Genomic DNA, 14,790 nt, shown 5'->3' with positions numbered 1-14,790 from the left:
CTAAAATGGTGATAAAACAGTTGAGATGAAAAGCAAAACTTTAAAACAAGTGAGATACAGAGTGAAGCTTTAGAACAAGTGAGATACAGAGTGAAGCTTTAGAACAAGTGAGGTACAGAGTGAAGCTTTAGAACAAGTGAGATATGAAGTGAACCTTTAGAACAAGTGAGATATGAAGTGAAGCTTTAGAACAAGTGAGGTACAGAGTGAAGCTTTAGAACAAGTGAGATATGAAGTGAAGCTTTAGACCAAGTGAGATACAGAGTGAAGCTTTAGAACAAGTGAGATACAGAGTGAAGCTTTAGAACAAGTGAGGTACAGAGTGAAGCTTTAGAACAAGTGAGGTACAGAGTGAAGCTTTAGAACAAGTGAGGTACAGAGTGAAGCTTTAGAACAAGTGAGGTACAGAGTGAAGCTTTAGAACAAGTGAGGTACAGAGTGAAGCTTTAGAACAGGTGAGGTAGAGAGTGAAGCTTTAGAACAGGTGAGGTACAGAGTGAAGCTTTAGACCAAGTGAGTTACAGAGTGAAGCTTTAGAACAAGTGAGATATGAAGTGAAGCTTTAGACCAAGTGAGATACAGAGTGAAGCTTTAGAACAAGTGAGATACAGAGTGAAGCTTTAGAACAAGTGAGATATGAAGTGAAGCTTTAGAACAAGTGAGGTACAGAGTGAAGCTTTAGAACAAGTGAGATATGAAGTGAAGCTTTAGACCAAGTGAGATACAGAGTGAAGCTTTAGAACAAGTGAGGTACAGAGTGAAGCTTTAGAACAAGTGAGATACAGAGTGAAGCTTTAGAACAAGTGAGGTACAGAGTGAAGCTTTAGAACAAGTGAGATATGAAGTGAACCTTTAGAACAAGTGAGATACTGAGTGAAGCTTTAGACCAAGTGAGTTACAGAGTGAAGCTTTAGAACAAGTGAGGTACAGAGTGAAGCTTTAGAACAAGTGAGGTACAGAGTGAAGCTTTAGAACAAGTGAGATACAGAGTGAAGCTTTAGAACAAGTGAGTTACAGAGTGAAGCTTTAGAACAAGTGTGATATGAAGTGAAGCTTTAGACCAAGTGAGATACTGAGTGAAGCTTTAGACCAAGTGAGTTACAGAGTGAAGCTTTAGAACAAGTGAGGTACAGAGTGAAGCTTTAGAACTAGTGAGGTACAGAGTGAAGCTTTAGAACAAGTGAGGTACAGAGTGAAGCTTTAGAACTAGTGAGGTACAGAGTGAAGCTTTAGAACTAGTGTGATATGAAGTGAAGCTTTAGACCAAGTGAGATACTGAGTGAAGCTTTAGACCAAGTGAGTTACAGAGTGAAGCTTTAGAACAAGTGAGGTACAGAGTGAAGCTTTAGAACAAGTGAGGTACAGAGTGAAGCTTTAGAACTAGTGAGGTACAGAGTGAAGCTTTAGAACAAGTGAGGTACAGAGTGAAGCTTTAGAACTAGTGAGGTACAGAGTGAAGCTTTAGAACAAGTGAGGTACAGAGTGAAGCTTTAGAACAAGTGAGATACAGAGTGAAGCTTTATAACTTAGATATTAAATTGAGAAAAAAGAAAAAACACAATACTGATACAGAAAACCGTCCTGGTAGTGGTTACATAGAAAACAAAAGCATATATTGAATAAAAACTCATTGTCATGATCACAAAATATACTAACTGATGACGTGTTAAAGAGGCATGGTTGTATATTGAATGAAAACATATGTAACAAGAGTACAAGCTTGTCCCTAGCCAAGAAAATATTCAGAATTTATTTTATCGAGAAGTAGTAGTTAAAGCAGTGTTTAACCATGTTTTAACACATATAGTATGAAAGAGATTGGTAGAAAACTGAAAGAAATATCTGGAAAAGACCAAAGGGAAAATAACTCTTTCAAAATAGTAAAATGCTATTAAAGAAGACAAATTTTCATGTAATGATTATATAGCCTTTCAAAGAAATTGGTGAAAAAATTAGGAAGGTGATCTCCATACAAAATTAAAATCATTACAAAAACAATAGGCAAGAAATACTTGTTGAATCAAACCGCTGCTTAGTAAAAACAGAACTTCATGTCAAAGTAATTCGGTCGACTAAATATTCACTTGAAATAGAGCAGGAGAGGAAAACAATAAGGGGGAGTAACTCTTTAAAATACCGGCGAATCAAACTGGTTTTCAAGTAAAGACAACTTTATGCCATGGTGATTAAGCCTATCAAGTTTGAACAAAAACTGATGTGCGTATAAAAATGTAAAGAGTGATTGAATTCGTGATTTTAAATCCAACCGGGAGAGCAAGGAATGTATATCAAAATTTTCACAAAAGCAACACAATTACACAGCGGATTTATTTATGACATTTTATTTGTTCTTAGATGAAAATGATAACAGTTAACAGAAAAATGAGATAAATGATACAAAGTATAAAATATATAAATGAATGATTATATTTCGCATGATTTGTGTATTTAATACAACAGGGGAATGTTTTCTGGAGTACAAAAGTTATTCACTTACACATTACTTCGTTTGGTGTTTATAAAGTGACAAGTGCTATATACGGCAGAGTATTAATGTTTAAATTATTATCAGCTGCAAAATGACTAAATATAGATATGTATATATAAACAATAAACATTTGGTACCACATGGATAAGCTGAATGTGACAAATGTTACATTGCTAAACTTGTTTTAATTGCTATTGTTGATCTTAATGGGAACACGGGAGAGTTCTGTGAGGAAACCGAGTACCCGAGGATAACCAATGTGACCCAATACCTTGTTATATTTAATTTTCGATATTGAGTTCGACTTTGTCTCGTGAAATCTAGACGAGTCATGCTGTCTATATACTCGATATTGAGTTCAGCTTTGTCACGTGATCTCCAGACGAGTCATTCCGTCTATATACTTGATATTGAGTTCAGCTTTGTCACGTGATCTCTAGACGAGTCATGACGTCTATATACTCGATATTGAGTTCCGCTTTGTCACGTGATCTCCAGACGAGTCATTCCGTCTATATACTTGATATTGAGTTCAGCTTTGTCACGTGATCTCTAGACGAGTCATGACGTCTATATACTCGATATTGAGTTCGTCTGTGACAAATGTCTAACAACCGAACCCTGCCAATAATATAATTGATATCGAGTTCGGCTCTGTCAGATATTTATCAGACCATGACATGTTGTCTTTATAATCGATAACGAGTTTGACTCCGATGTCCATCGAACCATGTTGTACCATCTGTTTAATCGATAGAGCGTCCAGTTACACCAGATGTTCATCAGACCATGCCGTGCTGTTTATATAATCGCTATATTTTCATCAGCAGAAATAATCATCATATTTTACTTCGGTCTGTTGCTACTCATTGGACGTCCACACCGCTGAAACAAAGGATATGATTTAATTTATCTATTATTATCATATCTAGCTGCAGGGATGGTTAGATATTTACTATTGTCCCGAATTAAGAATAAGATTATTGGTTAATAATTTCATAACCATATTTTTAGAGTTGTTCACTAAAACTAAAAAACAATTCATATCTTACCTTGCATCAAATCCTGGGTTGATATGCGAAACCACCTGAAACAGATGAAGCAATAGAATTCTAACTGCCATACTCAAAAATACTATGTTAGGTTACAAATGGCCAAGGTCAGTTTAAAATACCTAAGACATCAAGAACAGTCATATCGATTAATGAACTGTCACTTTTATAAGTGATAGAAAGTATGTAACCGGACACCTTTTTAAGTACATGGAACTTTAATGATCTGAAGAAAGTTTTCTCCGTTACTATTATTCTAAATTGTATACAAGTGTGCATTTAAAAGAAGATCACGTTGGACTGGTCAATATATTACAATAAGCTCTGATAAATTACCGATGGTTGCACATCAGATATGTCGTGATAAGTACTGTCTGCTGGAGGACTAAACTGTGCATTTCCATCCCGAAATGACATGTAGTGGCGATTTGCACCATTCGTTTCACTAGTCTCCATAGAACTAGGACTAACAGTGTAGTCGTGGTCCTGCCGTTGACTTGCTCGACTTAACTGATCATAGTCAAATTCCTTTGTTTTCACTTTTGGGACATTCATGGTACGGTACCTATAAACACTACTTAAGTGTCAACGTAATGATTATGTTATCAATTACTCGTATTTTTAACAGAATGACATGATGTAACCTTAATCATCCTCTTCATTGATTCTATTTCTCATTAGTATCATGTAATTGCTCAAAGCAGTCAAAATGTTAAGTTTCATTTAATACAAGTCTCCTGGTGTTTCAAGAGGATGTTAAACGATTTAGAAGTGGATAGGAATACATTGATAATAAAATGTTCTACCTCGGTATGCATATCATTCAGACCTTAAAACTTTTTTTCATCTTTTTAGCTGAACTCTTTTATTGATGAGGATTTGGTGTAAATTTCCATTCCATACTCCAATCGAATCGACTAAATATCAATAACAAAAATCATGAAATGTTGCCTTCAACATTAAAATCTTACAAAACTGCCAATAACACAAATCATGAAATGTTGCTTTCAACATCAAAATCTTACAAAACTGCCAATAACACAAATCATGAAATGTTGCCTTCAACATCAAAAACTTACAAAATTGCCAATAACATAACTCAGTAAAAACTTACTTGTAGAATAAGAAGAAGCACAGACCAATGGCTATACACAATGCCGCTACAAGTCCTATCATGACAGCGAAGAACAGGTCTTTTTCAGCAACGATTTCTGTCCTCATGTCTGCGGTAAAGCAGACTTGGTACTGTCCAGATAAGGTAATTATCACAATGCTTGTACTGAAACACAGATTATGTCTTTCATTACACAGAACTCGAAAAGTTTGCATTTTCTGAACGGTGTTGAAAATGAAATTAAGATGAAGAATCCATTCAAGTATTTTCATGATCTCAAACTACCTATGCTTAAGTCCTGTAAATGCATAGAAATTTTTATTCTTTCATTTTATTGTCTTTTGTATCGTTCTTCGAATAGTTTCAGTGATACACTGGATGAAGTTAGTGATCACGTTATTGAGGTACACTAACCTGTGCTTAGGTTTATCTCCCCTGTCAGTCGCCCGCACTGTTAATGTCAGGTTTGAGACATCAAATTTCTCATCTATCAGATATGCGAGATTTATATTCCCGTTGGTAGAATCTATTGTCATTACATCCTGAAAGTTTGAAACATAATTAGGATAATTGGGAATTTTCTATGTAACTTTGTTGTATTCCCTATAAGACACATGGTTTTCTGTATAGCTACTCTCTCTATACACGAAGATACTATTGTGATATAATCATCAAATATGGCAAAGCGAAAGATATATTGTATAACGGAAGATTTTCGACGTAGTAGTTTAACTTTCGTTATTTTCCTCATTAGTCGAATATCGAATGCGGCTAAAGTTTCAAGTTAAAGATGAAACACGTGTGTTTGATACTTTAATGGCAAGTCAACATGAGCGAAGAAAATATTTTGACGGGAGGGCGAAAATAGCCTTATATAGTAAAAACAACTATTTTAGTTTACAACTATAAACTACTGCCCAATTATAGATTCATGTCAAATATTGACGAAGAACCTTGTGACTTGCACTATTTTCAAACACCCAAATAAATATCATTTCAATATAGGACTCCGTCCTAAAATAGTAGTCTCACTCCTATAAAAAATCACACAAACTAGATCGCTTATTGGTCAGTAGTGACGTTGACTTACAACCCAGGCCAGAGAAGTCTCTGTTAAAACTGAATTCGATCACAAAGTCACTGGACCATATATAAACTTGGTGGTTCAATACCCACGTGATACAAAAACGTTGGAAACAACAGCAAGCCAACTGAAGTCACAGAATACACCGGGTTGGCAGAATGTATTTTATGTTCGGTTGATGATTCCCAAATGGTCGTTCTTTTAATTGAGATAAACATGAAATAATCTCCCAAGATATTTATCAGACGTATGACGTCATACATACTCTGTAATTGCCTGCTATGATACTGTATGTTATGGCGTTCTTTGGGGCAGCGTCAGCATCAGTTGCTGACACTGTTACTATAACTTCATCCAGAGAGTGACTCCTACGGATTTCCTTCCTGTACAGATCTAAAAAATGGTGAAACCATACAATAGAATCATTTCACTTTAAACAAATTGTGGATATTGAGGGTTCTGGGTTATTTCGTTCTTATCTTATCGATACTGATAATTTACTATCATGATTGAACTTGCATCACATCCAACCCCATGTTAAAATTCCAGCTTGGTTCATCTAACAGCAGTACATTCATCCACTTTCTGTTCTTTAATGGAACTTAATAAGTTATTTTCTGTCTCTTATCTTAATTGGTATTTTTCTGTACCGACTAAAGATATAATAAAAAAAGTGATACCTTGTGAGAAACGCGGATAATGCATGTTCGTGTCTTCGTATTTGACTTCTACGATGGCTGGAGTTGAGTCCTTCATTGAGGTGTCACCTTTGTCAACCGCTTCAACATTGAGCTGTATACCGACAAGTTTAGGCAATAAAAAATCTACATATTTTTAATGGGCAACATATTCATTAGACGATTCATACAAATGTATACAAAGATAAAGGTTTACTACAAAGAAAATGACATCAAAAGTCAGCAATTATCCATAGCTGTTTGAATACTAAAGCAACAATAGTTATTAGATGTGTAATCACCATTATATAGAAAGTAGACGTCTGTCCAAGGAGCTCGAGACCCCGCGTAGTACGAAGCGTTCCGTTGGTAGAATCAACCACTATTGTTGATTGGCCAAATATTGAAGTGTTCCGGTCACTAAAGGTTGCAGTTTCAGAGTAAAACAGATCTGTGACACTATACAGAATCATATTGAACTCACTACCATCCATATCCTCCGCAATCACATCACCAATCGCTGACCCAGAGGGATGAGTCTAAAAGCATAAATAAAGCAAATTTCATTAAACGCCATATTGCCTGCCTAAATCAAATATGTTTATGAAGTGTTGTCCTACTCATTCACCTTATGGTGAAAGTGACGTCGATATAACTGTTTTTACTGCTAAAGTGAGATTCTCTGTTCTTCCACGGTGTTGCATAGATTTTGGTTTATGTGGTTGTTGCAGATTTTTAAAATGTATATCTTAAAAAAAGGTTATCATAACCTAATTTAGTTATCTTATTTTCAAATGCAGTGAATTATATTCGACCAATCAACACATCGCATATTAAAACAGCAAAATAGTTTATGTTGACATCAACACACCTGGTATATTTTGAACGTGGGGATAGTCTGATATCGGAATCGTGGGGACTGGTCGTTGATATCGAGAACAGTAATGTTCAGAGACAGTGTTTCAGAGTCCTTTGGAGGAGATCCTTGGTCACGTGCTATGATGCCAATGCTTACAGATGGCCCGTCACGCTCTCTGTCCACAGATGTTCCGGCCTTCATACGAATCTCTCCCGTCTCGTTGTGAATCTCAAACACACCTTCAAATATACATATAAATGTATTTTGTAGTAAAATGGATGTGTATTATTTATTATTGTTCAGCAGTTGTGTTTGTCTGGGCTTATTCACATAGATTGAATTTCGCGCTGCGCCGCCTTCAATAGTAAACAGGAGAGCATATTGGCAAACACTATATAATGTAAACATATAGAAAAAATCGCCGATATTGATTTTGCTCTGTCTTGCGTAACCCCGGATAATGGGTAAACTAAATCCCTCCCCGGAATCCAACAGAACAGCTTAGTAAGAGAAAACAGCAGAAAACCATCGGCCAATTTAATCCAGTAAGTCCAAGATTGTACAAAAGATGCACAAGTGAATAGTACCATTTAACACAAATACAGTTCAGATACAGTGGAGTCAAACAATGAACTAAACTGCATCATACAGTTGATTAGTTCGTCCAGGCATGTATCAATGATGCTAAGCACCTAGGAGGTGACTGAAGAAAATCCAAAATGATCGAAAATGTTAAAATGCAGATGGGGTGGAGCATTAGCCCCATAATTCAGTAAATTTCGTTATTTTCATATATCGGATAATCTTAGAAGTATTTCAAGTACATATGTATATTTTGGACCGTGCCACTATTCAAATAAATGAAAATAAGGCGTATAGGCTATAACAAACCTCGAGGACTTTCAAGTGCACAAGCAATGTCTACCGCTTTCTATCTTAAAGACTGTACAAAAGACAAATTTGAACTTCATTATGATAAGTTTCTGACGAATGTAAAAATTATTTTCGTCATTCACATTGATGACGGCATCATGATACTGAACGGTCTACATACATAATTATATACACTTTCTACAGATACAGAACATTTGTCACATCTTTATTACCGCTACAGAACATTTGTCACACCTTAGTTACCGCTACAGAACATTTGTCACACCTCAGTAACCGCTACAGAACATTTGCAACGCCTTAGTTACCGCTACAGAACATTTGGCACACCTTAGTTACCGCTACAGAACATTTGTCACACCTTAGTTACCGCTATGGAACATTTGTCACACCTTCATAACCGCTACAGAACATTTGTCACACCTTAGTTACCGCTACAGAACAATTGTCACACCTTAGTTACCGCTACAGAACATTTGTCACACCTTAGTTACCGCTACAGAACATTTGTCACACCTCAGTAACCGCTACAGAACATTTGCCACATCTTAGTTACCGCTACGGAACATTTGTCACACCTTAGTTACCGCTACAGGACACTTGTCACACCTCAGTAACCGCTACAGAACATTTGTCACACCTTATTTACCGCTACAGAACTTTTGCCACGCCTTAGTTACCGCTACAGGACACTTGTCACACCTTAGTTACCGCTACAGAACAAATGCCACACCTTAGTTACCGCTACAGAATATTTGCCACACCTAAGTAACCGCTACAGAACATTTGCCACACCTTAGTTACTACTACGGAACATTTGTCACACCTTAGTAACCGCTACAGAACATTTGCCACACCTTAGTTACCGCTACAGAACATTTGTCACACCTTAGTTACCGCTACAGAACATTTGTCACGCCTTAGTTACCGCTACAGAACATTTGTCACACCTTAGTTACCGCTACAGAACATTTGCCACACCTTAGTTACCGCTACAGAACATTTGTCACATCTTAGTTACCGCTACAGAACATTTGTCACACCTTAGTAACCGCTACAGAACATTTGTCACACCTTAGTTACCGCTACAGAACAATTATCACACCTTAGTTACCGCTACAGCACAAATGTCACACCTTAGTTACCTGTACAGGACATAAGTCACACCTTACTTACCAGTACAGGACATAAGTCACCTCTCAGTTACCTGTACATGGCATCTGTAACATGTTGCATAAATGATATCGGTCGCACATCACTTGCACTGGATAAAATCAGACCTTTGTTAATGATACCAATACAACATAAGAACAGTAGTCACTCACTTGATGGGTTTTCGAGTCTGTAGGTACAGGAACATTTCCGATTAGCGGTGCCGTCCCAGTCATTTGCAGAGACAGTGTAAAAAACTCCAGTGACTTCAGTCTCCTCTCGCAGTTCTTTATATACTGTTGATTCTGGAAAATTCGGTCGAACATTGGCATCCTCAATATTGATGACGAGCTACAGAGATACAAGAAAAAAATGCCAAAACGTAAATAAAACTATGGCAGAATATGAACAAAAGAAAGATTCACATGGAGATTCATGGAGAACAATATTTCCCTGGTTGCAACAAAATTCAGCAGTGGGACAGTGTAAGACATGTGCTAATTGCATGCACTTTTTGTGAAACACTCATGTCTTTACTATGGTAATGATTTTTTAAAGATTTCGAATGTAGGTCGAAGGTCACGGTCGTGGTCACACAGTGAAAAAAAAATTGGTGCCACCGGAAGGTCTTGCCACAAGGAACAAACATGCCAAATATGAAAGCCCTACCTCCTACGATGCAATAGTTGACAGCAGATACACATAACAAAAATAGCAATATAAAACCCAGCTTTTTCGATCCGGGGGCATTATGAAAGTATAATAAGACCAGATGTTCCGGAAGAGTAAGCGTCATCTTTTTCATTGACGACACTGGCCATTTTGATCTTCTCAAACCCAAGTAAATTATTTCACGTTCCTATCCAGTTTCATATCGCACGAAGAAATAGAACATTTCTAAATGATATCACTATGCTAACCGTAAACGTGTCTTTACTGAGATGGTAAAAGCCTGTGATCAGAGAAAAAAAAACCATTATGATAGTCCCTTTGATAAGTACCCTCTTGATAAACTTCGCTTTAGCCTATCAAAGAATAATCCGAGAAAGTAGTCACTTTGAGATTAGTATAGAAAATATAAGGCGACATAAAATGTGCTGGGTATAAGTCAAATGTCTATGCAACGTGGACAGAAGAGAATGTAGTTTGGGGAGTTATCTCATAATTATATGTTGGAGGCAATATTCAACAAACAATTACCGTTACAGAAGATGACAGACGGACAGCCGCTCCAGGGAGCTGGTCGATAGCAATCACATTTATTTCCATTGTGTCCCGCCTGTAGTCATACAAGGGCTTGCTTACGGTCACTCGTCCACTGGTTGGGCTAATTTGCATGTAGCCTTCGTCACCTAGGAGCAAACGTAATTATCAGGTACAGAGCATGCTCAAAAGACAAAGTAGACACACAGTAACTACTGTCATTTATCTGTCATCACATTTAACAGTCTTATCATAAAATATCTTATATCTTCAACACGATCGATAATGAAAAAAGTTTTTTATTCATATTTAATAAAATGATATTGGAAACTATTCTTTTTTTCAGTTAAGGACCTCCAAACTAGCCATTTTTAAGCCATCAACCTTTCTTGAAAATAAATTTTCTTCGGTGAAAATTCACATTAGTTTTTTTGAACTGTAAAGATAAATAATTAAAATGCATTAGAGATTTTATTAAAGAATTTATATCCGGCGATGAGATATAAACAATTCGTGAACTACATAAACATTGCATGATCACATTATCAGGTAAATTCAGATATTAGTTAAACAGTATTCAAACTATTTATCTAAAATTGTCAAGGTATATATAGCGGTGTGTCTGTCGGGTTTCCTTTCATCAAGTTACCTACAGGATATGTTGTGGACAAGGGTTTATGCACTATGTATATCGTACAAAGGGGATGCTTATCTGTACATTCGAAACAAAATAACATAAAAAAATAACACGATATTATAACACCAAAAGTAAAACAACTTTTAATAAAAGAAACAGCTAAAATGAATAAATACATAAACTATGTAAATAGGATTTCGGTGAGTAGTCTTTACCAGCTGCTAAGATGTAGCGTATTTGTTTATTAAATCCGGAATCTGCATCGGTTGCCATGACTTTGATGACTTCAGATCCGGTGCTAAGGTCACGTGATATGTTGACCTCGTATGACGATTGGTCAAATACAGGAGCGTTATCGTTGACATCAGTAATACTGACAGTGACATAAGCGCTGCTCGACCTCGGGGTTTCCTTTGCCATGTCTGTCGCCACAATGACACAACTATACGAGGTCTCGTTCTCGTAGTCTAATGTCATCAAACCACTTAATGTCATGATAAGTGACTTTGTACCTATAAAATGTTATATTGCAAGGTATTAAGCTTGTAATGTCTTTAAGAAAACTATTTGTATGTATTTAAACATACTGATTTAGGTGTGCATTATGAAACTAATGGAATATCATATATTTTCTTGGAGCTGAAATTTCGTGGTTTGACAAATAATATTTTTGTTGACGCTTGATTTCGTGGATAAGTCTTGCTTACGAAATACATTTTTACTAACCCATGTCATTTTTCATCTGTTAAATACTTCGAGGGCACATACATTCGTGGATTACAACGAAAATTTAAAAATAACTCTCACACGAAAAATGATGATTTTTCATTAAACAAATTGCAATAAACGGCATAGTCTTACACATCCAAATGAATGCAATGCTAAAGAAAAATAATAACGTTACCTGACTTTGTCCGATCTTAATCAATAAGTTAGAAAGGGGACATAATGAAACATCATTATCATTTAATATATATAATAGTAAATACCTGTTTTAATCCTAAATGGACAGGTGCTTGGACTTCCGTCTGACAGTTGTATTCTACCATTTTCATTCGAGTCGGCATCACTTACAGTGCCAAACACGCTAGTCTGAACGATTGTACAAGAGACACACAAGTAAATAGCACATTATAATACAAATTTATAATCAGATACCATAAAGCCAAATAATGAATTAAACTACATCATACAGCTGTTTCGTCCTTTTTGGACTCATCAGTGATGCTACATCATACAGCTGTTTCGTCCTTCTGGGACTCATCAGTGATGCTACAGCAGATAGCTGTGTCGTCCTTCTAGGACTCATCAGTGATGCTACATCATACCGCTGTTTCGTCCTTCTAGGACTCATCAGTGATGCTACATCATACCGCTGTTTCGTCCTTCCAGGACTCATCAGTGATGCTAAAGACCTGAATGTTTAAACCTATAAAGCGACTAGAGATAAGTCGTAGGGATCAAATAAACTTCTCGTATGAGATATATATAGTGCTGTCATATTTATTGGTATGAAACTGGCATATTCAGTCATAAACAACGACAATGTATATGGATAGTAACAAAGATATTTCAACTAAATTTCTTTTTTATTCAGATAATCAACAATTTTTTTGGTCATGCATCAAATAAAATATACTGAAAAAATCTAATAAAAATGGTCCTTGGGCCTTAATGGTACCCTGTGTTAGGATTATAAAATCATTTTGCCCAATTTTAGCTCCGCCCATCAGCCCTTGTATGTATATCATTACAATCAATCTGCTATCATATACTAAAAATTCTAACAAGTTGGAAGTATTTACAATGACTTTTCAATAAATGATACTTAAAACTTTGATTTTCCTACACAAGCTGTGGTGAATTTTATCCACTACCCAGGGGAAGATATAGGACCAGCGTTTGTGAAGTTTAAAATTCGGGTGAATCACCTACGATCTAGCCATCTATGAAGCGTATATGATTTTTGAATTTTAAGTCAATATGATAGTTTTGGTCCCATCCATCAGCCCTAGGATCAACATGTGCATACCATCATAATGCCATCCCACACTGATGATTCTCACCAAGTTTGTATTATTTGCATGCAATAACAGTTAAACAATTCACCTATACATGTTTAAGTTATAAGTAAGTTAACACCCTCCCCAGAGGAAATGCATTTAACCCAGGGCTATGGAATTTATACAATTTTTTTTAAAGCATCTTAAGACCATTCCATAAGAGCACTTGTTTCTATCATTTCTTGTTACTGAGAAGATCTTTGTAATTTTTTGTCGATCTGACAATTGTTGCCTCCTACACGTGTAAATTTGAGTATGCATATTGGTAACGTGGTTTTCCGTGGCGGGCTTTTGAACTTCGTATAACCTTGTTTTGTATTTTTGTTTCTTAATAGATTCAAGATTTGGGTTTGTTCTGATGTATTCTATTTTGTGTTATCATGGACGATGGAACAAACTGTGAACAAATATATAGAAATTCAAGAGATAACATCCGTGCAAAGTGCGTTCTTTTCACTTCAATCTGTTAGTAAATCAGCGAAAATTTCAACTTTATAACAAATAAATACTTAAAGTAGATTTGGAAATCATTACGATTCTGTATATAGCAAATCATACCTCTGATCTGAAGTTTTCTGCGACCTCTAATAGGTAAGTACTCGCCGAGAAGGTTGGGCTATTATCGTTGACGTCAGTGATGGTGACATACACTTCAATACTGGACGTTAGAGGGGCAGGACTTATATCGAACGCCTTCAAAACAAAACAATATACCAAACAATAGACACAGATATGGCTTTGTTTTATATAATGATTCTAAACAAAAAACGATATCCTGAAAAATTATTTATAAAATGATTCTAAACACAAAACGATATCCGGAAAACTTATTTATATAATGATTCTAAACACAAAACGATATCCTGAAAACTTATTTATATAATGATACTAAACACAAAACGATATCCGGAAAACTTATTTATATAATGATACTAAACACAAAACGATATCCTGAAAACTTATTTATATAATGATTCTACACACAAAACGATATCCGGAAAACTTACTTATATAATGATTCTAAACACAAAACTATATCCGGAAAACTTATTTATATAATGATTCTAAACACAAAACGATATCCGGAAAACTTATCTATATAATGATACTAAACACAAAACGATATCCGGAAAACTTATCTATATAATGATACTAAACACAAAACGATATCCGGAAAACTTATTTATATAATGATACTAAACACACTATCCGGAAAACTTGTTCAAGTTAATACATCGCCAACAACATAGAACCCGTCCTGGTTCTACCTGGACTTTATGCTCAATAAAGAAGAAGCCAAAATGTATGAAATTTGATTAAATGTCTCCAGGAATGAATGATGCTGACAAGGATTTTACAAAGAAAGTAATCATAGTGATCGTGAACCCGAAGTCTTCAGCTTGTAACAAAGGGTTCAAAAGATGTTGGTTCATGAAAATTATGGAGAAGATTTATGGTCGCCATATTGATCTCAATGAGAAATATTCTATTTCTTTGTGTAATATGAAGCTGGACGAGTTAAGTGCTCGTTAGTTTGCCTGTCGGTTTTCATTATTGTATACCTTGTTCT

The 14,790-nt window shown here is 35.8% G+C and overlaps 1 protein-coding gene across 1 annotated transcript in view; it reads right to left on the bottom strand.

Annotated features, from left to right (window-relative positions):
* Nucleotides 1-3,216: 3,216 nt before the first annotated feature.
* Nucleotides 3,217-14,790, bottom strand: part of LOC132557582 (protocadherin Fat 4-like) — a 35,307-nt gene continuing 23,733 nt past the window's right edge. Inside the window, exons 14-27 of the mRNA XM_060222086.1 lie at nt 13,779-13,913; nt 12,147-12,249; nt 11,373-11,669; nt 10,518-10,669; nt 9,491-9,668; nt 7,287-7,513; nt 6,718-6,954; nt 6,419-6,530; nt 6,004-6,131; nt 5,069-5,196; nt 4,655-4,819; nt 3,877-4,105; nt 3,541-3,575; nt 3,217-3,373 (exon numbers count right to left, since the gene is read on the bottom strand). Of these exons, the coding sequence (XP_060078069.1) occupies nt 3,355-3,373; nt 3,541-3,575; nt 3,877-4,105; nt 4,655-4,819; nt 5,069-5,196; nt 6,004-6,131; nt 6,419-6,530; nt 6,718-6,954; nt 7,287-7,513; nt 9,491-9,668; nt 10,518-10,669; nt 11,373-11,669; nt 12,147-12,249; nt 13,779-13,913 (2,145 nt within the window). The 3' untranslated portion in view covers nt 3,217-3,354. The remainder of the gene's footprint in view (nt 3,374-3,540; nt 3,576-3,876; nt 4,106-4,654; nt 4,820-5,068; nt 5,197-6,003; nt 6,132-6,418; nt 6,531-6,717; nt 6,955-7,286; nt 7,514-9,490; nt 9,669-10,517; nt 10,670-11,372; nt 11,670-12,146; nt 12,250-13,778; nt 13,914-14,790) is intronic.

This window comes from Ylistrum balloti, unplaced genomic scaffold, assembly GCF_031769215.1.
Source record: "Ylistrum balloti isolate Yb309-2 unplaced genomic scaffold, AGI_CSIRO_Ybal_v1 Utg370700, whole genome shotgun sequence".
NCBI lineage: Eukaryota > Metazoa > Mollusca > Bivalvia > Pectinida > Pectinidae > Ylistrum > Ylistrum balloti.
The sequence above is the reverse complement of the archived record's forward strand: the minus strand, read 5'-3'. Positions and strand labels throughout refer to the sequence as shown.